The 23,776-nt window shown below is 44.4% G+C and overlaps 3 protein-coding genes across 5 annotated transcripts; 2 read left to right on the forward strand and 1 right to left on the reverse strand.

The window, feature by feature from the left end:
- LOC8064299 (FT-interacting protein 1) lies at positions 1–4,496 on the forward strand. The gene has a single exon (XM_002447337.2). The coding sequence runs from the start codon at positions 567–569 to the stop codon at positions 3,663–3,665; it is 3,099 nt and encodes a 1,032-aa protein (XP_002447382.1). The 5' UTR covers positions 1–566; the 3' UTR covers positions 3,666–4,496.
- Positions 13,584–20,432, forward strand: LOC8076523 (1-phosphatidylinositol-3-phosphate 5-kinase FAB1B). 3 transcript variants are annotated; one of them, XM_021463210.1, is made up of 10 exons: positions 13,584–13,932; positions 14,012–14,659; positions 14,788–15,292; positions 15,811–16,674; positions 16,852–17,186; positions 17,309–17,426; positions 17,527–17,688; positions 17,798–19,045; positions 19,135–19,395; positions 19,486–20,432. In XM_021463210.1, the coding sequence occupies exons 1-10, from the start codon at positions 13,913–13,915 to the stop codon at positions 19,846–19,848; spliced, it is 4,524 nt and encodes a 1,507-aa protein (XP_021318885.1). In that variant the 5' UTR covers positions 13,584–13,912; the 3' UTR covers positions 19,849–20,432. The 3 variants fall into 3 exon arrangements, with proteins under 3 accessions (XP_021318885.1, XP_021318884.1, XP_021318886.1); XM_021463209.1 differs by having other exon boundaries at positions 13,587–13,932; positions 17,309–17,435; XM_021463211.1 differs by lacking the exon at positions 13,584–13,932 and having other exon boundaries at positions 14,490–14,624; positions 17,309–17,435.
- Positions 20,240–22,637, reverse strand: LOC8076524 (UDP-galactose transporter 1). Its single transcript, XM_002448790.2, has 5 exons — positions 22,292–22,637; positions 21,603–21,852; positions 21,294–21,501; positions 20,873–21,104; positions 20,240–20,784 (listed from the first exon to the last, which is right to left on the reverse strand). The coding sequence occupies exons 1-5, from the start codon at positions 22,406–22,408 to the stop codon at positions 20,551–20,553; spliced, it is 1,041 nt and encodes a 346-aa protein (XP_002448835.1). The 5' UTR covers positions 22,409–22,637; the 3' UTR covers positions 20,240–20,550.

Consider the following 23,776-nt stretch of genomic DNA (forward strand, 5'->3'; position numbering starts at 1 on the left):
AAACATACTGTATTGATGAGCACAATATATACATACAGTATACAGGTAGAGCAAGCAAGCACAAATATATACACGTACCTGCACACAAAGCCAAGAGAAGAGAAGGCCGACCGACCGACCGACGGACGGACGGGGAAGGTTGCGAGTCGCAGTCGTCGTCGTCGTCCTTGGATCTCTTATTGTATTCTATTCTAATAACAGGCAGAGGCAGGCCGCCCCAACAAGCTTGAGTGAAGTGGAGTCGTGGTGGGACGCCGCCACGGGATCCAACCGCAACGCCCGCCCGCCCATCGTCTTCCATTTCCATCTCGCTTTGTCCGTCCTCCGCTCGCGCTCGCGCTCCACCAGCAGCCAGAGCAGATGATGGTGATCATCGATCAGTCGATGGCCAGCAACAATGATCCTCCCTCGATATCATCTTCCTCTAGCTAGCTAACCGTCCCGCACCATACATCGATCATCTATCTCTCATCGATCGATCCAGGGCAGGCACCACCAACCGCCCCACCAATTCCCAAAATTCAATCCAAGTCCGCCGCCGGCCGGTTGCCTTGCCACCAGCAAGCATGAAGCTCGTCGTCGACATCTCCGACGCCGCCGACCTGGCCCCCAAGGACGGCGCCGCCTCCTGCAACCCCTACGTGGAGGTCGACTTCGACGACCAGCGCCAGCGCACCGCCACCAAGCCCGCCGACCGCTCCCCGTACTGGAACCAGACGCTGGTCTTCGACGTCCGCGACCCCTTGCGCTTCCCCTCCCTCCCCATCGACGTCTCCGTCTTCCACGACCGACGCCTCCACGACCACAACGCAGCAGTCCGCCCCCACACCTTCCTCGGCCGGGTCCGCATCAACGGCGCCTCCGTCGCGCCGTCGCCACAGGAGGCCGTCCTGCAGAGGTACCCGCTCGAGAAGAGGGGCCTCTTCTCACGCGTCTCGGGAGACATCGCGCTCAGGATCTACCTCGTCGGAGATGCCGATGAAACTCCTGTTTCTGCTGCTCCCAATCCCAACCAGCAGCCGCAGCAGGAGTCCGTCGCCGCCGCCGCCGCTGGAGACCCCGAAAGGATCGTCAGGTCCGCCTTCGCACCACAGCCGGTGGAGCAGCAGGGGAAGAGCGGCGGAGCCCCACCAGCGCCAGCAGGGGATGAGCACGAGGCACGGCCTCCCCGCATCTTCCGCTCCGTGCCAGCAGCCGACCCGCAGCCTCGCCGCACCCTCCACGCCGTGGCCGCGCCTCCTCCTCCGCCCGGCCAGACGGTCGTCATGCCCAACAAGCCCGCCGCCTCCTCCGCCCCTCCCGGCCCCGCCTTCGGCCTTGTGGAGACCAAGCCTCCGCTTCCGGCCAAGATGGGCCCTCGCGCCGCCGCCGCCGCCGCCGCCAAGATCGCGTCCACGTACGACATGGTGGAGCCGATGACGTACCTGTACGTGAGCGTGGTGAAGGCGCGCGACCTCCCCAACATGGACGTCACCGGCGCGCTGGACCCCTACGTGGAGGTGAAGCTGGGCAACTTCAAGGGCGTCACCAAGCACCTGGACAAGAACCCCAACCCGGTGTGGCGCCAGACCTTCGCCTTCTCCCGGGAGCACCTGCAGTCCAACCAGCTTGAGGTGGTGGTCAAGGACAAGGACATGATCAAGGACGACTTCGTCGGCCGCGTCCTCTTCGACATGACCGACATCCCGCAGCGGGTGCCCCCCGACAGCCCGCTCGCGCCGCAGTGGTACCGCCTCGCCGACCGCCACGGCGACAAGCTGCGGCACGGCGAGATCATGCTGGCCGTGTGGATCGGCACGCAGGCCGACGAGGCGTTCCCGGAGGCCTGGCACTCGGACGCGCACTCGCTGCCCTTCGAGGGACTCTCCAACACCCGCTCCAAGGTGTACTACTCCCCCAAGCTCGCCTACCTCAAGGTGGTGGCCATCGCGGCGCAGGACGTGTTCCCCGCCGACAAGGGCCGGCCCCTGGCGCCCACCATCGCCAAGATACAGCTCGGGTGGCAGGTGCGCCGGACGCGTCCGGGGCAGCCCCAGGGCTCCACCAACCCCGTGTGGAACGAGGAGTTCATGTTCGTGGCCGGCGAGCCGTTCGACGAGCCGCTCGTGGTGACGCTGGAGGAGCGCGTGGCGGCGGGGCGCGACGAGCCCGTGGGGCGGGTGATCATCCCCGTGGTGTCGCCGTACGTGTACCGCAACGACCTGGCCAAGTCGGTGGAGTCCAAGTGGTTCAACCTTTCGCGCGCGCTGACGGCGGACGAGGCCGCGGCGGGCGTGACCGCCGCCAAGGCGCTGGCGGAGAAGACGACCTTCTCCAGCAAGATCCACCTGCGGCTGAGCCTGGAGACGGCGTACCACGTGCTGGACGAGTCGACGCACTACAGCAGCGACCTGCAGCCGTCGGCGAAGAAGCTGCGCAAGTCGTCCATCGGCATCCTGGAGCTGGGCATCCTGAGCGCCCGGAACCTGGTGCCCATGAAGGCCAAGGAAGGGCGGCTCACGGACGCCTACTGCGTGGCCAAGTACGGGTCCAAGTGGGTGCGCACCCGGACGGTGCTCAACACGCTGGCCCCGCAGTGGAACGAGCAGTACACGTGGGAGGTGTTCGACCCCTGCACCATCGTCACCGTCGCCGTGTTCGACAACGGGCACGTCCTCGGCGGCGGCGAGGGAAGCAAAGACCAGCGCATCGGCAAGGTGCGCGTGCGTCTGTCGACGCTGGAGATCGACCGCGTCTACACCCACTTCTACCCGCTGATGACGCTCACCCCGGGCGGCCTGAAGAAGACCGGGGAGCTGCACCTGGCGGTGCGCTTCACCTGCACGGCGTGGGCCAACATGCTGGGCATGTACGCCAAGCCGCTGCTGCCCAAGATGCACTACAGCCACCCCATCTCCGTGCTGCAGCTGGACTACCTCCGCTTCCAGGCCATGCAGATGGTGGCGGCGAGGCTCGGTCGCGCGGAGCCGCCGCTGCGGCGGGAGGTGGTGGAGTACATGCTGGACGTCGACTCGCACATGTTCAGCCTGCGCCGGAGCAAGGCCAACTTCTACCGCATCACCTCCCTCTTCTCCGGCGCCGTGGCCGTGGCCAAATGGATGGACGGCATCTGCAAGTGGAAGAACCCGCTGACGACCATCCTGGTGCACGTGCTGTTCCTCATCCTGGTGTGCTACCCGGAGCTCATCCTGCCCACCGTCTTCCTCTACCTCTTCATGATCGGCGTCTGGAACTACCGCCGGCGGCCGCGCAAGCCGCCGCACATGGACACGGTGCTGTCGCACGCCGAGTCCGGGCTGGTGCACCCGGACGAGCTGGACGAGGAGTTCGACACCTTCCCCACCAGCAAGCCCGGCGACGTGGTGCGGATGCGCTACGACAGGCTGCGCAGCGTCGCCGGCCGGGTGCAGACGGTGGTCGGCGACCTGGCCACGCAGGGGGAGCGCGCGCAGGCGCTGCTCAGCTGGAGGGACCCCAGGGCCACGGCCATCTTCATCATGCTCTCGCTCCTCGTCGCCGTCGTGCTCTACGTCACGCCGTTCCAGGTGGTGGCCGTCGTGCTGGGCCTCTACCTGCTGCGCCACCCGCGCTTCCGGAGCAAGCAGCCGTCCGTGCCATTCAACTTCTACAAGAGGCTGCCCGCCAAGTCCGACATGCTGCTCTAGCTCTAGGCCTCTCTACCTCTAGCTAGCTACGATCCATCCATCCATCCATCCATCCATCCATCCATCGAGCGAGCGTCCCCTTTCTGGATCCCAACTTCCCCAGCAGGACACAGGACAGCAAGCACCTTTTTTTTTTAAAAAAAAAATTAGTTTCTTATTAAATTATTACTATTTATCACCACGAATCACAAATAAATATATGTAAATCCATAATATATATAATACTCCTAGCTAGTCCTAGATATATAGGAGTTCGATGAGTAAGCTGCCCACCTTTTTGTGGTTCAGGAGAGAAGAGTGGTACGTCCTCTGACTGTAAGTACTACTGCTCTGAATAAGGAACAAGAGCATTTTCATTCCTCGTCAAAAACAAAAAACAAACAGCATTTTCATTTAGAATAAGATAAGAAGCTTCCTTTTCCTTGCTGTTTGTCTCTGAATAACAAAGAACAAAATATTTATACTCCTAGTAGTACATTCTGAATCATCCAGATTGGCGATTCATTCATAATCATCCAGAAGCAGCAGCAGCAAAAGCCGGCAAAGCAATCATCAGTCCTGCGGAGGTGGTTGATGCATTCTTTTCGTCCCCTTTTTCTCTCATCATCAATCATGTGATGTGGCCTGTGCCCGTGGGGGCAGGGAATAGCAAGTGATCTACAGTATGAACAGGGCAGGCTACATTACATAGCAGTAGGAGTACCTACCAGTAGGTGATGCATCATCCATCCATCCACGGCCTTTTTCATCCTGGGTGCTGCATATGCATATCTTATCTTTTTTCCCCCTCAGTGTCCATTATATGAATATACAATACTACAGTACTTACAAGCTTTGCATGGAAGGTGCACTGCATATTCTTTCTTTCCTTGTCTTTGGACCACTCATCATACTATAGTAGCATAGTATCATGTAAAGTCAGTCCAATGTGATTGATGTGCGCAAATTAAAGGTGCCTCTCTACGTGTATGGACACATAGAGTATTAAACATAGATAAAATAAAAAACTAATTACACATATTAATTGAATTTTGCTAGATGAAACTTCTAAGGCTAGTCTCAATGCATATTTCATGAGAGTGTCATGCATATTAAATAGGGTGCCACATAAGCAAAATTGCTGACTTGGCAGGGTCATTAAATGAAGGAGTTTCATCAGATGAGAGAGGAGTTTCATCCCTATGAAACTCTTGTGGCTCGATTACCTAGTTTATAGTTTTGGTAACTGTGTCATGAAACTATGCATTGAGACTGGTCTAAGCTTATTTAATATGTGATTAAACACTAATTACTATAGTAATACATATATTAATGATGTATTAATTAGACTTAATAAATTTGTCTCACGGTTTCCTGAGAGATTTTGTAATTTGTTTTTGTATTAGTATCCAAACATCTCGTGTGGTATCTAAAAACTTTTCGGCATCGAACTAAATAAAGATTATCTGCATAATAATATTCTACATTATCTTTTTCCCTCAAGTCGGATTGCATAATTTGAGAGAGTGCATAGGTGTAGGTGTACGGTGTAGTCTGGGGGGGGTGGGCGTCATAGGGATATGGATGAATAAATATACGATTCCATCGACTTCTCTCTCGACTTTAATTTGGCTTTCAGGATGATATACTCCACTCTTTCTACAAAAGACATATCCATGGAGAATAAATTAAACACATCAACCAAAGTTGGCCTGCGCATGCATGCTGCCTCTGCTGCCTGCCTGTCGTCCCTTGTGTTAACCTTCTTGCCGCCGCCGTACGTACACCGTACGTAGCAGCCGGCGGCCGGATACATTAATTTGCTTCCATTGGGTTGTTGTGTTTGTCTCCCCGCGCATGCATGGTGTTCATCTCCTAGCTTCCTTTAACATCATGGCCAAACAGCCCCGGCCGGAAACTGATTTTAATTTTGACCGTGTTTAATGAAAAAGGTCGTTTTCTGTGTGCTAGTGATTCACCCTCTTGTCATGCGCCGGCCACGCCTCACCGTCCCATGATCTCGATCTCTCTCTCAACTAACAACCTATGTTACGTTTAACTCTAGCTAGTACCTTTTAATATGGTTTTGAAGCAAAGTGATGATGTGCTGTAAGGGTGTTTTAACGGTTATTTAAGTTGGTTGCCATGCCATCGCATAATCCTAGGTGACATGTTCATATCAGCAATGGCTAGTACTTATAAAGTATATACTCCGTCCAGTGGCTTATCTTTTGGCATAATAGTGCCCAAAATCAATGGGTCCCAGGTTAAAGAATAATATAGCCAAAAAAAGATAGTACCACTTATGTCTCATGCACGCACATAGCTAGAGAGAGAGAGAGAGAGGTGAGACCAAGGTAGAGAGAGAGAGAACAAGTAGGTCCCATAAGTGGCCTCAAATTCTGAGCGAGGCTTGCATACATAGGAGCAAGAGATAGTCTTTTTATTTCTCACTCATGTCTTCTCTCTGATCTTTCGCACAAACAAAATGATGACCTCTCGAATTCTTACGAGCTATTTGAAGTGGTATTGTTGTAGATAACCTAACTGAGAGTAAGAAAACCACTGACTATATATAGGAGTATGCTCTAAATCAAAGACTTGCCCAAGTCCTAAACAAAAATATAATACAGTAGCATATATTAGTGTCCATGCGTGCATGCATGTATGTAATGTAATATATAGCAGGCAGCCCAACCGATCGAGATGACCAACCAAGCAAGAAATTAAACACGACGAATGAGATGATGATGTTATATATTATGCATGCTGCTTGAATAGTAGTATAGCATATATAGCTGTGTTATGTTTACTGCTGCTGATTGCGCTAGCTGGATCGATCGTGCGGCGACGAACGATGAATGGAATGGGTACGGTGGACACGCAACAAACATAACAGGGCGAAAACTGTCTTAATTAATCTGTTACTACTGTGGATATACTAAATCGGATGCCCCCTAAGCTAATATAAGCTAGCTAGCTACTGTTAAGACATGCACCCACACGATCATCGATCAGCTACTCATCAGATTATTTATTTATTTATTTATATATATATAGACGAAATTTGATCGGACTAATTAACCGATAGATTATATATATTGATCGATGTGTACGTCGTCCCCTAGATTTAATTTAGCGGTATATATGGCCGATGCATGATTGTTTCGATCGTTGGCTTGGGGCGAGCTGAGGGCGGATCGATCGGAGGGCATGCACAGAAAAGCTACCTAGCTAGCTATATGCTATGCATATAATGCACGTCTGCACACCCATGCCACCCACGACAGAGACGTGCATGAGGCCTAGCTAGACGGACGACGTTAGTGTAGGGTGTCGGTGAGTGCCTACGAATGCAGGGCCTTGTTTAGTTCACAAAAAGTTTTGTCCCCGTCACATCGAATCTCTAGACGTACGCATGAAGTATTAAATATAAATGAAAATAAAAACTAATTGCATAGTTTGGTCGGAATTGATGAGATGAATCTTTTGATCCTAGTTAGTCCATGATTAGACAATATTTGTCAAATACAAACGAAAGTGCTACAGTGTCTATTTTGCAAAAAATTTTGGAACTAAACAAGGCCCATATATCACTGTCATAGACTGCCCTAACCTACAAATGCAGGAACAAGCAGTTCTGTTTTCGCCATGCCCATATTTCTTTGACAAACATGTACCCCTTATTGTCGTCATATGCTCACATATGCATGGGGATGGTATGAGCATGCGCGCAAAAGGATATACAGTCAATTTTTTTACCCATGCCTTTAGTTTTTTTTTTCATTTTTTTGACTTTATGTATAAAACAAATAATAAATATACTTATCTTTCAGTAATAAACAAATATTCATACCGCTAAGTTATTGATATAGTTTTGATTATGAACAAAGCTTATTTTTGTTATAAGCTAGATCAACCATTTATCTATTTAATTAAATAATAAGCAAATTTTCAACAAGTTGTATGTAAGTACCAATGCAATTCTCGACAAAGACTGTAACCCAATTTAAACTATAGATATTATCAATCAAATCTAAAATTATGGTGTGCCTTACAATATATGGATGAAATTTTTCTATCAAAGTACTATTTTTGGATATGGATTTAATAGGATACTATCATATTATCGCCAATTAATACTAATTGATATTATATATTTCGTGTTCATCAAAATAAATTATAAAAATTAAATTTTATAAAAATAATAAAACATAAATAGATATGTAATATTTCTATAATACTTGTTTTTTCTTGCGTTGTAACGTACTGATATTTTTACTAAAAAATTATTAATGATTGATCATGGGCGAGGACACACAACAGCAATATCAACCAATTAATCGACCGATCGATGGAGACGAAATTTGCATGATTGATTGGTCGCTTTCTTGGATTTAGCCATCATGTGAGTATGCCGGCCCATACAATGCCTGCCCCTGTCTCTCCCAGCTAAATTTTGTCCATCATCATGCATATCCATCCATCCATCGAGTGCGTCTACTATATACATGATGATGAATATGTGGTGCACCTCTCCACCTCCTAATAACGAGGATTGCATTTATTTACTCTATCTGATTATGATTTTTCTAAGTCATCGATGTCACAGCGATCTTCGTGAATTCTGCAATTATAGATAGATCAGAAACTCTCTTTTTTTTAATAATAAACCTTGTTGAAGCTATGTTTTTTTGGACAATGCTACGGTACACCCATTACTTACTAAAAGGTAATATCTTAAATAAATCTAAACCATTGATTTTTTAGATTTTTAAATGAATTAATAAATCTAGAAAATTAAAAATATTCTCAAATCCCTCTAATCACGGGAGAGGCCGGTGGGCATGCAAACCCTTTCCTTGTTCATCTGCATGTGCATGGCCTTATTCTTCCTTTCACTCTCGCTATATTCTTTTCCTTTCACTCTTGCTCTATGCATAATATTTTTTTTCTTAGATGTGATCAACTTTTTTGTAATATTAAGTTATGTTAAAAAGGTACACTGGTCATGTTTCATACTTGACTAAAAAACATATGTAACATACATGAAAAATATCAACATCTAGCACCTTAATTGAGTTGTGAACTTTAGCAATTTAATACATGTTACACACCAACACGATACATAATCGAACGTGCGCATACACACACATTTAAATCTGGTTACGTGTCTGAGTTACAAATGCATCAAAAAATAGCTAGTTTATTCTAATTAAGTTATGTTGTATTCAAAGTTTCAAAATAAAAAGATTCACCATATCTAATAGATCATGTGTGCATCAATTAGATTAAAAATAATTTTTTATATCTAAAACTTTCTTTATTTAACCTATTACCTCGTAGAAAGTACTAGATAATTTTAACCATCCGATCTAATTAAATGAATGACTCACAGTTATTTGAGTGTATCACAGCAAAAGCCATGTTTTTTTTTCTAAGCTCTTGTCTTATCTTACAGTTACAAATTAGAGGCCCCAAAAGCAACTCTATCTTAATCTTACTATTACTAATTAGAGGCTTCAGGTTAATCCTCAGAATATATGCTAGATAAAGATAATTTTTTTAAAAAATTCTCAGGACGGTAAAAAACATTAGTCTTTTAATTTGGTTAATCCAATAATCATCATTGATAATAGTTACTGGATATATTCTATTTTATAAAAATATATCCCTCCATCGTTATAAAAAAAATACATAAAGTAACCATTTTAATTTACATCTATAAATTATCCACCACAACCATTATGAGAGATTATTTTGCAATAACATCTAAATTTTACATTTGTCGTCCCTAAACACCATACTAATGCTAGTAATTTAATTTTAAGTACTCTATATTTTTTATAAAACAATATTACTAGATATATGATTCTTCCAAGTTCATGGTCTCGACTCTTGAGTTCTGCAAAATACTCCCTCCATACCCATATTAGTTGACATTTAGGATAGAATTGTGCTTACCAAGGAGTGATTAATTAGAAGGTATCTTTTCATCTTTGCCCTTATTAAATAGAGGTGCGGGTGCACTTCATACAAGAAATTTCTTAACTCAGATGGTTAGTGTATCGAGGTGTGACTCTAGCAAGCTGTGTTCGATTCCTGGTAGCTAGTTATTTTTTTTTGAGTGGGGCTTGGTGCGGAGGCGAGTGTTGCAAGCAATTAGTGTGCCTCGACGCCAGCACGACGGGCGGACCGGCGGGCGAGATTAATTGCATGTCGAGCGGAGCTAGCCTTGTGCATGCGCCAACAAAAAGTTGGTCAGGGGCAAACGCGTCTATGTGTAGGTGTTTACACGCTCAACGTCAACCTTTATGAAATCAGAAGGGTCACGTAGAACGACATGTAATACGGGTATGGAGGGAGTATGATTGATTTGAATGATGTTATTTTTTAATAAAACAATATTACTAGATATATGATTCTTCAAAGTTCATGGTCTTGACTTGAGTTCTGCAAAGTGCAAACTATGATTGATTTGAGTGATGCTGTTTTTTTATAAAACAATATTACTAGATATATGAGGTCTTCCAAATTCATGGTCTTGACTCCTGAGTACTGCAAACTATAATTGATTTGAATGATGCTATTTAGAGTATCATTGCGGAAAGCAGCTACACATCTGAATTGAATGAATAGGCGGATGGACATATTATAGCTACAATCTATCGGAGTATATAAATAAATAAATGCAAGTCGTACATCGTCACTAGATGATGATGACTGATATACATGTCCACACACTGCACATATATATACATATATGCAAAATACTGGAGCTTGTTATTGCAATTTGTAGGTTATGAAGCAGGATTTGGCGATGCATGCATGGATGGTGGCGTGACTCGTGAGCTGTCCTCTGGCTAGGCGCGCGCGTCACGGCATCCACCAGTCCATGATGATTATACTAGTATATGATTATTTTTTGTGATTACAGGTGGCACGTCCGCGTATTAATAGGTTGGAACGAAACTAGCTTGCTCCGATATGATGCGTCCAGGGAAGTCAAAGTATTATGATTGCATCCATTTTCTTTTCACGAACCTATAGGAAGACTGTGTATTATATTTTATTAATATATAGAAAAAAAGGCGCTATTACATGTCAGTTTCACGGCCCTTTAAAGTAGATGATTCATCCTGATCATCTCATTAGTTTTGGGTTAGCCACATACCCCCTCCGTTCAAATATATGTAAAAATTATTAATATGTATGGTGCATAATCAGAACCATCAGATAGATCGTGTTTATAATAAACTTAGGGTATTTGGAGACACAAATATTGCTGCTATTTTCTATAAACCTAATTAATCTTGAGAGCACAAATCTCATAGAGATTTTTTTATGGGACTAAGGGAGTACACATAAATGAACATCAACCCAAGATTCAAAATTTTGGTGGAATTTTTTCGATAATTTCCGAGTGGCTGAAAGAAGATTTCAAAAATTATGTTACACTTATATATGTGCTATATAATTCTAGACTCAATATTTTTCTATTGTTGATGTGTAGTCACAAATCATGCTAATATTTTGTCTGGATCTAAAACTTTTTAGAAAAAAAAATCATACTTCATTTGTGATTTTTTTAGAAAAAAAACATACTTCATTTCGAAGTCTCTAAACAAGTTCATTGAAATTGTAGGAGAATTTCAATAATTTTGGGGATGTCCAAAAAAACCAATATCAAAATTGAAAATCCTGTGTCAACCACAATTAACCACAACAAAATGCTTAGAGGAAGAGGCCCGGCAGCATGTGCCATATTTGGATGGTAGCCATGTTAGTTAAATCTATCTACAAAGAGCCCTTAATCATGTACAAAACAAATACTAGCATTAAACTAAAATAGTTTTAGGGTACGTTTGATAGAAGAAACATTTTGGTTGTGAGAATCGAGAGAAAAAAAAGTTTCACCCGTTTCTACGTGTGCACGGGCTATTGTATCCTAATTTTCTTTGTTTGTTTTTCAGTTAATCCTTTTTTAGTGCAACTAGTTAAAACAAGCTGTATTTAATTAAGTTGTTCTCCATCTAGAAAAAAGCTTAGATTTTTAAGCATATTTCTAGTTATAAAATTTATTCTTAAACTTTTTTTTCCTATGAAGCAGACCGATCGAGGATCTACCAGCCAAACAATTTCATGAAGTGATTCTAATTCATCACCAAAAACATTTCTTGAGGAAATTCGGGTTTAAAATGTTTCTACGAGAATCTGAAACCTTGCCAAACAACATGTACATTGTGAATTATTACATGAACTCAATATTTAACAAAAATTGCTATAAGAAAAATAGGTTGGAGCAAAAATGCCCATACACATAATCGGTTGGAGCCATGGATGGGGTGTTGCCACCTCAACATGGCAAAGTGGTTAAGTTTGATCCTAAACCCGCTTGTAAGAGCATCTCTAGCAGTACTACCTAAATGTTTGTTTAGGTACCCACCTATTTTTATACCACCTAAAATTTGCTTCCAAGTCCAGCAGTACTACCTAAATCTTGGCTCACAAATTCAGCTTAACAGCCAATGACATGTGGAGCCCATATGTCATCCCCTTCCTTCCTACCTTTGCCATCGACAAACTCGGACAAGCAGTTGGGAAGAGAAGGGGAGCATGCAGGCACGGCTCGCCAGCGAGAGAAGGTGGGAGGAGGAGAGGAGGGGAGCATGTAGGCATGGCTCGCCGGCAAGAGGCGAGAGGAGAGGCCAAGCGTCGCCATGGAGGAGGTCGTCCACATTGAATCTCTGCCCACGGTGTTGTTGGGGAGAGTGTCACTGCGTGGATCTACTGCCCGGTGTGGGAGAGGTTGCCGCCGTTGGGAGCGCCGAGCTAGCCACCAATGGTGAGGACCGCGGGGGCCGACGCAGGCGAGGGGAAGGTGAAGGCGAGAGCGGCGTCGGGCGATTCTGTGCGTGTCGAAGAGGAGAGAGACACGAAGGAAAAATAGGTAGTAAGATTTGTTGGCCCAACAAAATAGGTAGTGGGAGAGGAAATTTGTTGGGCCAACAAAAATAGGTAGTCAAGTAGGTAGTCTGTTGGAGTAAAGTTTTTAACCTCTACTACCCAAATATAGGATAGGTAGTGGGTTAAACAAAGTAAAAATTTACCCTTAAGAATATATGCTCTCACGTTGTCCATTGTACACTAAGGCCTTGTTTAGTTCACCCAAAAACCAAAAACTTTTCAAGATTCTCCGTCACATCGAATCTTGCGACACATATATGAAGCACTAAATATAAACGAAAACAAAAACTAATTACACATTTTATCTGTAAAATCGTGAGATGAATCTTTTGAATCTAGTTAGTCCATAATTGGACAATATTTGTTAAATAAAAACGAAAATGCTACAGTACCGAAAACTAAAAAGTTTTCGGAACTCAACAAGGCCTAATAGGTATACATCTAACGATGCACAAGTACAAGAGAGCATTGAGCATGTGTGAGCATGTGTTGTCAGGTTTGAGGTGATGCAGGGACACGTGGGTGCTGCAGATGGAGATGGAGTGGTCATCGAGCGGGAGAAGGCACACACTGCTTGGTCCACACACACACACACTTCGTGCGTCGTATTATCTTTGTGAATCGGAATCGATCCATATACTTTACTGTGCTGCATTGCATTATAGACATGAGGTGGAGTATATTACTTAGAAGAAGAAGCTGATCTGATCACTGATGGAGACTTACGGCTAATGTAGACAGGAATTGAAGGCGATCAGATATATCATGCATAACACGTGTCAGCATGCCTTGTGTCCAATCAACTAGCTAGCGATCGAGAATCGCCCGCATATATTCCACAAATACACAGGTGGACAATAGTTTGATATATGTCTATCTATCTTCGTACTAATTAATTAATATACTCCGATCCTTCTTGTGTGGAATATGATGGATGGATTTATTTATATTATATTAATGAACCAATCAATCGAGAATTCGATATTTAATTGATGCCAAAGACACACGGCAGCCTCTAGCTAGTCTAGTTCTTGGCTAGTATTTCTTTTCATCTCTCCCGATTGTTTGCTCGCCTTCCTTGGTAGCTGCTGCTGGTCACATTACAATCATCCATATTGATGCATGCGTGCGTGCGTGCTAGTTTGTTTTAGGGGATTGGATTGCAGCATATGCATCACTAGACATATATATAAAATCGAATTCATCACAAGTAAGCTAAGGTTTTCTTAGAGGATCGGAGAGCGGGAGGGGCACACAATACCCAACTGCATGCTGCCGTTTTTTGGAGCTCCATTATTACCATGATTCTGCTGCACACAAGGTACTCTCTCTTTCTTAGCTAGCTAGCTTGTGCAAATTCATACAGCAGATGATGCATTGCATTATACATGTATTCACAGGCATGAGGACGATGCCCTTGCCCAGTTGCCCTTGGTGGTTGGTAATCCAAATAAACCACCATCTGCTGCCAAGCAGGATGAGGTTGTTCATAATAATCACATGGACAACGTCGTCGTCGTTACCACTAAATCATCTGATGACGACGACGACGACGCCATCTGGATACCGCCTGATCAGGAGGCAGCTGCAGACAGCATGGAATTGGAAGATGATGATGAGCATGAGCCCACCACCTGTTACGATGCCAGAACCAGAGCCGGAGGTAGTACATCCCACTGCACATCAGATGAGGATGACGAATCCGACGATGATGATGATGCTACCAGCAGCAGTATCAGGTGGTGCCATGATCAGTCCGCCAACAATGCCGCCGACAGGGAGGAGCGGCAGAAAGCCATGCTGAGAGCCATGAACGGGCAACTCAGGATGCTCGCCGCTCGCTTTCTAGAGTCGGCTGGCATTGGCATTGGCATTGGCATTGACACCACCACCAGCAACAGCCGCTGCTGGCTTGACATTGTCACCTCCCTCTCCTGGGAAGCTGCCCTTGTGATCAAGCCTGATGTTGGCACTGCTGTAGGCAACCAAATGGACCCTTCCTCTTACATCAAGGTTAAGTGCCTAGCATCTGGTACACCCCGCCAATGGTACGTATATATATATATATATATATATATATATATACTACTATTATTAAACACCACATGTCAAGCATATATATAATGTGCATGCATGCATTTCTTGTCTTCCACTGCATGTTGGCTTCTGCATGCAGCGAGGTCGTCAAGGGCTTAGTCTTCAGGAAGAATGTGGCTCATAAGCACATGCTCACCAAGTGTCACAATCCCAGGCTGCTGCTGCTTAGCGGAGTCCTCGGCCATTCCCATGTTGGCTTCTCATCATTCAGTTCCATAGAGCAGGAAAAAGAGCATCTGGAAAAATCTGTCTGCAAAATGATGGAGATTTGCCGCCCAAATGTCATCATGGTCGAGAAAACGGTTTCACGAGACATACAGGAGCTTCTTCTCAGGGAAGGTGTCACTCTAGTGCTTGACATGAAGCTCAACCGCCTGCAGAGGGCTGCTCGCTATTCCGGCGCTCCCATACTCTCGTTTACAGAGGTTCTCAGCAGGCCAAAGCTGAAGCAGTGTGACTACTTCCACGTTGAAAAAGAGACGGAGGAGCACAACAACCTTACCTGCAGCAGCACTGGGGTTGGAAAGAGGCCATCTAAAACATTAATGTTCCTGGAAGGCTTTCACAAGCCACTGGGATGCACGGTACGTCTGCTACTTCCTTTCTAATTAATCATACTAAGATTCATGCATGATCGTACCTTTCACAGCCCACCACTGACGCTGCATTATATTATACTAAGACAAGATCCATGCATGAGCATGAGCATACCTTTCTAATTAAATCTCTGCTTTATGTATATGGTCGCCTTGACAGCAGGGTGCATTTTTCTTCTTTATAATTTGACAGACACACTTTTGTTTCCTTTTAAAATAAAGCACTGTCATGCATTGCATGATTCTGGCCTAGCTTACATTCATATCATATAGATTAAGACAAGACTAATTGATGAACCAGAACCACTATTGTCTATACAACAATGAGATACTAGTAGTGATGACGCAGCTGCATCGAGAAGTATGAAAGTATATATATATAGATAGATAGAATAGATGTCTTCTTTCCAACATCAAGTGCTAATTTCGTGTAATTATTATAAATCATTAGTAAATTAACAGCTCACTGTAAATCATAGACAATGGTGATTCCTTTCTTCCTGCAGATATTGCTAAGGGGAGCAAATACTGAAGAACTGAAGAAAATCAAGCAAGTCATGAACTACACAGTGTTTGCAGCATACCGCCTCGTTCTTGAGACGTCCTTCTTCGAAGATCAGAGACTGATCTTGAGCAATAAGAATTCTTCCAAAGAAGAAGTTTCTGTCACTAGGAAGGCGGGACCACCGTCACTAGGATCAGTACAGGAATCTACTGATGGGGTGCCAGTTACCATTTCTTCTACAAATTTCAATGCTCTAAATTCACTCGAGAAGAACTTCTCTAATGAGCTCCGAGAGGGTTCAGTAATATATTATGATTCTAATCAAGCACTCCCTTCTGAAGGACTCGCATCAGCAGTCCCAGAATCATCCAGAAGATTTATTGATATATTCCATTATCATAATATTTATTTACCGGTCACTGCTTCTCAAGAGGCAACTGATCATCAGATAGAAGGCAGGCCTCGATACAATGAAGGCCTGGCAAGTAACAGTATCCGTATCAGCCCAAACGTTGGAGTAGCAATTGGTTCTGGCGAGAATGTGGATCATTTAAACGATCCTCAGGAACAGGCACCCTCTGAAACCAATCAACCAATGCCATTGGATGACCCTTCGGTTAGGGAAAAACATGAGCAGTCATTGGAAAATATTAAACACAGCACCAGTTACAATAACGGAGACAAGACATCTGATATAGATGAGGTGGATGATGTCTTGGAGTCTCAGAGCATACTTATTTTGCTGTCCAGCCAGTGTATCACAAAACAGGTTATCTGCGAGCAGAGCCGTCTATCCCGTATAAGATACTACGGAAATTTTGATGTTTCCTTAGGACGCTATTTGCAAGACATTTTGCAGAAGCAGGTAAGATTGTTATTGTTACCATTCTAGGTTATGTTTATCGATCTGCTTCTGTCAGCTTAGTATGAATTCGATGCCTCCAAACAAACAGCTTCTTGCTTCCATTCGTTTTGACTGATACAGAACCTTGCCCAACTCAGAAGAATATGCTCACGACCCATGATTGTGTCTTTTTCACAGAATCTCAGCTGTTCCTCATGTGGAGAGCCTCCAGAGGCTCACATGTATTCCTACACTCACCGCAACGGGAATCTGACTGTTCTTGTGAAGCACTTGCTGCCTAAATATTGTTTACCTGGTGAATCAGAAGGAAAGATTTGGATGTGGACTAGATGTCTAAGATGTGAACATGAAAATGGGATCTCCAGATCATCACGAAGGGTGATAATGTCAACTGAAGCACACTACCTTTCATTTGGGAAGTTCCTTGAACTCAGTTTTTCAAGCCACTCAACTGCTAGAAGGCTGTCAATATGCGGGCATTCACTCAATAGGGATTGTCTGCGCTTTTTTGGGTAAGCTCAAGAGTCAAGAACCTTAGAACATCAGCTGCATATGATTTCATAAATTATTTTGCTTCCATAGTATATCAGACTGAACCTTTTCTATTCATTTATTTGGGATCTGTCAACTTCAGGCTGGGCTCCAAAGTTGCAATGTTCCAGTATTCCTCAGTCAAAGTTTACAATGCCTGCAAACCACAGCCTACTCTTGAGTTTCACAATCCCAATATGCATGAGTGGTATGGGCAAGAGGTAAGAAACGTATGTATCGTTCTCAACTGTTGGTTCCATCTCATGCTTCTTTTGTGAACATCCATAGTGGAGCCTAATGCCTCTGCTGCACTTCTTTAAGGTTCTTGCCACAGGAGTTACACTTTTCTCTGAAGTCACAAGCGTACTACAGAAGCTGAAGGATCAGTTTCCTGAGCTGGCAATCTATTGTGGTGCCTTCTTTCCTGTTAAAGACTTTTCCCAGCTTGAAGAGATGTTGATTAAAGAGAAGGCTGAGTTCATGGTAAAAATTCCCGTCCTCTTTTAGATGAACCTTCCATCGGTCGTACTGATTGATTTACTCTGCATTTCTGGTAATCATTATTTCACGACTTATCTTTATCATCATCCAGGATTCTCTAGCAAAGGCTGTTGATCAAAATAGGGAATCAAGCTGTGTGGATGATATCCTCAATGTAAATTGGCTCTATCAGGATCTTCTGCTGGAACTTTATGTGTGGGACCACCGGCTGCATCAACTTCTAGACTGTACATCTGCTGAAAATGCAATAGTGGGAAATGGCACCTCTGAATTTACAGGTGACCAAACTGCAGTAGTTGCTGAAGCAGGTGGGATCGGTGAGCGCATGAGCAGCAAAGCATCCTTTGCGAATAGATGTATCGAGCAAGAGAAGTTCAGTGAACCAGGGACGTACAGACATGCATCAACCTTGCTTGATGATGCATGGAATAAGCATTACAATGATCAGCATAGCACAAAAGTGCCATCTTCTGGGACCTCAAATTGCTTGGGCGTTCAGAGCAATATTCCGCAACGGTGTGACGGGAGAAAATGGGTTTGGAACCCACTGAATGAGTCCAGATTGGCTTACAGGCAGGAAGTGGAAGCTGGATGTTTGGAAAGGTTTCAAGTTGTTAACCACTACTGTCCAACTCATTTATCTCCCTTACACAAACACAGACAATCTGCCGAGGAGATGGGCTCTCCACATTTCACAGTAGGTCCAGGTGGCAGTATCCTGTGCGTATCAGAGGATGAGATATCAAGTATAATATCCCGAGCTCTTGCTATATCTGAGGAACGTCGCCACTTACTGATGGATGCTATCGCTGAGATTGAACCAGCAGATATCAGGGGTAGAGAGTATGCTAAAACAATGGAGAAGTCTTACAGCTCGGTATCTGAAAGTTCCTCTGCTGCTTTGTCCTGGTCGTCGTCGTTTGGATCTTCAGATTCTGAGGCAAGCATTTCATCTGACGACCTGTCCAGCTATGATAGCTCACTTCTATCATCCTCTCTCCATCCAGAAATATCTGTCAACGGGAGAATAGCTCTCAAAGGGAAGTACTCAGTCATCTGTGTACACTCTAACCAGTTCTACAACCTCCGAAAGAAATGCTGTCCATCGGAGCTTGCATATATTACTTCCTTGAGCCGTTGCAAGAAGTGGGATGCTCAAGGCGGAAAGAGCAAGGCATTCTTTGCAAAAACAATGGATGACAGACTCATCATAAAGCAAATAAAGAAGACAGAGTTTGAGTCCTTCATCAAATTTGCGCCTGATTACTTCAAGCATGTTAACCATTCTCTGGACACGGGAAGCCAAACTTGCCTTGCCAAAATCTTAGGAATATATCAGGTAGTTATTTCAAATGGTTGTTGCAGGACTTCCTTCTTCTCACTGCTGCCTTACTTTTATTAAACCGTGAGCATCATGTTTTATTTCAGGTCAAGCAAATAAGACATGGCAAGGAGATTAAGATGGATCTGATGGTGATGGAAAACATCCTGTTTGGACACAATGTGTCACGTACATATGATCTGAAAGGCGCCATATTTTCGCGATATGTCTCAGACTCAAATGACCATGGCACCGTCTACTTGGACCAAAACTTTGTGGATGACATGCGTGTTTCTCCAATCTATATTTGTGGAAGAGCAAAGCATCTCTTAGAAAGGGCAATCTGGAATGACACGTCTTTTCTCACGGTATGTATGACTTCCATTTGTGCTGCCATACCATAATTCATAGATGGATAAGAATTGAAGACGTGCTAACAAAAATACCTGTGCTTGCAGTCGATCAATGTTATGGACTACTCTTTGCTGGTTGGAGTGGACAGGCAGAAGCATGAGCTCGTATTTGGCATCATCGACTACCTGAGGCAGTATACATGGGACAAGCAGCTGGAGACAATGGTGAAAGCGTCTCTGGTGGTGCCCAAGAATGAATTGCCAACGGTGATTTCCCCCAGGGATTACAAGAAGAGATTCAGGAAATTCATGAGCAAGCACTTCCTGACAGTTCCAGATGACTGGAGCACGGAGAATCCACCGTCGGTGTCCTGCAAGTCCTGTGCTCACGCCGGCAACACCACCAAGTTGCCGGGAGTGGTCGATGAAAAGCCTCAGCATCCAAGCCCAATCCTGTCGTGCGCTTAATTCTCTTCACATCAAAAACCAATTTCTTCTGGCTCATTCTTGAAGGTTGTACATACATACATAGCAGAAGAAGCTGTCAAAGTTTTCAGCTTATAGATTAGGCAAAACTTGTTGGAGCCACAATGTGCTGAGGTCAATGACCACGGCGCATGTCTATGTGTCTGTTTATCTGTTATAGTACCATGCCAAGAGTGCCGGACCGGGCAACATTGACTCTAGGCGCCTGGCTTTATTCCTTGCATGACAGCATACCGTTCGCACTTAGCAGCCATGGGCCATGGCAGCGTTACACGCAGCTTTGGAAAAATGCTGTAGCATCTGGTACGCCAACAGAGCAGGCTGTAGCTTTCGAGCAGTGCACATGATAAATTCCCAGGCCAGCAGTCGAATATGTAGGATAAGCATAGACACCACAGCAAATCAACCTTCCTAATAAGGAATTGAATTCTGATACTGGAGACTAATATCACAAATGGAAGGAGGAAAAGATGCTATAAGAAGTTCCAATTTACTAGTCTATGACCAACCTCACCACACACGCATGAGTACATATATAATTCTCTCTTCAAGAAGTGAAGAAACTATTGCGAGCCCTAGCTTATGCAGCCTTCATTGAACCCAGCACTATATCGCCACGGTCAGTCTTCTCTGGGCATACCATCTGTTTGTATGTACCTCTTCCACTGCAGAAATGCCAACTTGCTAAACCTTTTCTTGCTTGTTGTCCACAAGGGGAAGCATTTCCATCTGATTTCTTGAAAGGTTCGCAGGCGCTGTTCCTGGACTCCCTGGGGCTGCAGCCTGCCGTTGTGAGATCAGATGCCTCACGTAGCCATAGAAAGTGCAACCAACCAGGGTGATTCCACATCCAATTGCATTCATTGCAGAGATTGGATTCCGGAAGATCAACCATGACACTAACACAGCCACCGCAACCTACAGAAGCATGTCCATTAAGATGTCAATGTCGAGTAGAGGGAGTAGGGAGAAGAACATGGCCCAGAATATAGTCATGTCTTCTTACTTTAAGGTTGCCAGCAACGTTGAAAGTCACTGCTGTCGTTGAATGGATGACATAGAAGATGGAGAAGTTAAGGCAAAACGCAAGCACCCCTGAACCTAGGATGATAATCAACGCAGAAACGATGGAATCATGTGTGTAGAACCAGTTGATTACACCACCTCCTTCAAGCAACATTGCTGGTAGAGCCAGTATCATGGTGGCAAAGGGTGCCATGTAGTACACCGTGTTAATGCTGCAGAAAATAGAATAAATCATCTTACTAATTAATTAGCAGTTCCAACCTCCATTGAGCAGGAAAAATGGTCTCGAAGAAGAGATTGATTTCGGAAGAAGATGAAATGCTTTGAACACTGTTATTGGCAGAGCACGCAGCTGCTAAATATAAGCACATGGGCACCAATACCATAAGACAAGTGTGTACCTGTCAAATTTGTATCCATGGAGCAGGGACTCTGCCAAGATGGTCTTTGTAGATGTAGCCAGGCAGCCAACCATGGCAGCACAAAAACCAAAAATGTTGAAGCTAAGCTCTGTCACCGAAGTCAGGAGTATTCCCCCAACTATGGGGACGAGCGAAGCCCATATGCGCCACTCGAAATGCTTATTCCAGACTAGCCACTGCAGAATAACTGCATGGCATGAAACGAGCGTATCATCTTCTCTTCTGATACCACAGCAAGGTAACAAGTGGAAGATTGAACGAAAAGCGAGGGTAGCATAATCAAGGTACCTGTGGTTGCAGGAGTGAAAGATTTGATTGTCTGCATGAAGGAGACTGGAATGTAGCGCAGGCTCACATTTCCCAGCACAATGTTTATGCAGAAGACGAACGACATTGGAAATATCCGCTTCCAGCGGTCCTCCGGTTCAACTTGAATCAGCGGTTTCGCCTTAAGCACATGGATTGCAATGTAAGCTCCAATTGAAGAGCAGATGAAGTGGACACAGGACACGGTGAGAGGAAACTTGAAATCCAGTTTCTGCAGGGAAGAACATCTTATATCAAGGACACGGAGATTGACAGAGGGAGGTTACCACCCACCACCCAATCAGTTGGTTTGAACAGTAAATGGACTGCATTAGTTTAGGCAGTAGTATGGCATGGAAGAAAGGGAGGACGAGGAGTTACTTGGAAAGTCATTGCAATAACCTCCTATCCTATTATTACATGTCTATCATTAGCCAATTTACCCAAACATTCCCGTAAAATCGAGATAAAATACGGTGTGACCAGGCTGCTGAACCCTGGTTGATTAAGCACCAACTAGTAATAATTCAAGCCCCAATGGGCAACCCAAACTAATCTGGAAGAGTCGTTCTCGTACAACTAGAATGGGGCAGGAGAAGCATCTGGCATCCAGATCCGCGGCGGAAGATGGGAAGCTAGAATCCATAGAATGCGGGTGGAAAGGAGGAAACCTGGAAGATCCACTTGTTCATGATGATGACGGTGACGTTGAAGCCCCACCACTGGAGGATGGCGAGCACCGCGCGCAGGGTGCCCAGGCTGGCCGGCGCCTTGCCGCCGTCCTCCATCTCTTCCTTCCACAGCTAGTGTATTGTGGACGAGAAAAAAAGGAGATGGCGGGGGTGGGGCAAGCTGCTCGTCGGCGTCGGCCACGGCCCGGAGAGTAGACCACGGCTCACCTCATCGTCATCTCGTCGGTGGGAGGGGAGGAGGAGGAGGAGGAATGGGGCGGGCGGGGAACTCACACCTGGGGAGGGGAAGGAAGGAAGGAAAGGAAGGGGCCAGGTCTAGTCTACAGTAGTCTCTGGTCAGTGTGACCACACATACGAGAGAGAGATTGGAATTTTGGACTTTGAAAATTCCTTGGACCAGTCTACCGCAAACACATATGATTTTCTCTTTTCTCTTTGTTTTCATTTTATGTGGTTATGCTGCTGGAACTGGAATTGCGGCCTAATGTAGGAGTAAATTTCACAAGTGTTTCTTTTTTTTTCCCTCTTTGTAATGACCGAATACTCCCTCCATCTTTTAATGTAAATTACTGTTTTTTTTAATGAATCAATTAATCTTAAGTTTAGTTGATATAAAGTAGATAGATGGATAGGTAGATAAACCAATTACATTTATAAATCATTTGGTTAATCATAAAATACATTTTTATGATAAAACTATTTGTAAATACAAATATTATTTTTTGCAATTTGAACTCAAAATTTATGCATAAGTTGACAAAAATCCCTATCTTTTCCTCTGCTTTTTTGAAGGGGTGCAGCGCAGTGCAGGGGACCGGGAAGGAAAATAGAAAATCTGTACCATCTACATTTTCTACTCCCTAGTCATTCCAATAATCTTAGATAGTCAAAGCATTTTTAAATTTGACCAAAATAAAAAAAAACTAAAATTTACAATATAAAGTGAGTATACTATAAAAATATAATTAAGAAAAAATTTAATAATCATAATAGTTATTATTTTATCAAATAAATTTAGTTAAATTTAATATACTTTAACTTTCTAATATTCTTGCAGTGACTTATAACTTAGGATGGAATAGTAGAGAAGCACCCACATATATACGTAGCACAAGAGATCACGCACGCCTGCGCATGGACTGCATGTCTTGCAATGTGACCGGTTATATAATCGCTTACCGTGCTTTTCAGTAACCCACCATTCTCAGCCAAAATCAGTCCTATTTTTTCAGATATGAAATAGTATTTTTCTCTCTTATAACATATCAGCATCAGCCCCAAAAAACAGCCAGATAGCATTGTACCATCTCTGGAATGTACTCCTTCATCCCAAATTGTAAGTCATTCCAAAAATCTTAGAGTCAAACTTTTTAAAGTTTGACCAAATTTATATAATAAAATAATTATTATTATGATACCAACTAAATATCATTAGATTCTTCCTTAATTATATTTTCATAGTAT

This window comes from Sorghum bicolor, chromosome 6 (assembly GCF_000003195.3).
Source record: "Sorghum bicolor cultivar BTx623 chromosome 6, Sorghum_bicolor_NCBIv3, whole genome shotgun sequence".
NCBI lineage: Eukaryota > Viridiplantae > Streptophyta > Magnoliopsida > Poales > Poaceae > Sorghum > Sorghum bicolor.

Bases quoted from the DNA above. Each gene is read 5' to 3' on its own strand.
- LOC8076524 (XM_002448790.2), bottom strand. From the start codon at position 22,408: ATGGAGGACGGCGGCAAGGCGCCGGCCAGCCTGGGCACCCTGCGCGCG. The intron at 21,502-21,602 runs GTACCTTGATTA...CATGCCATGCAG, and splicing joins TTTCACTCCTGCAACCACAG to TTATTCTGCAGTGGCTAGTC. The intron at 20,785-20,872 runs GTAAGAAGACAT...ATGCTTCTGTAG, and splicing joins ACGTTGCTGGCAACCTTAAA to GTTGCGGTGGCTGTGTTAGT.
- LOC8076523 (XM_021463209.1), top strand. From the start codon at position 13,913: ATGATTCTGCTGCACACAAG. The intron at 17,187-17,308 runs GTAAGCTCAAGA...TGTCAACTTCAG, and splicing joins GATTGTCTGCGCTTTTTTGG to GCTGGGCTCCAAAGTTGCAA. The intron at 19,396-19,485 runs GTATGTATGACT...CTGTGCTTGCAG, and splicing joins ATGACACGTCTTTTCTCACG to TCGATCAATGTTATGGACTA.
- LOC8064299 (XM_002447337.2), top strand. From the start codon at position 567: ATGAAGCTCGTCGTCGACATCTCCGACGCCGCCGACCTGGCCCCCAAG.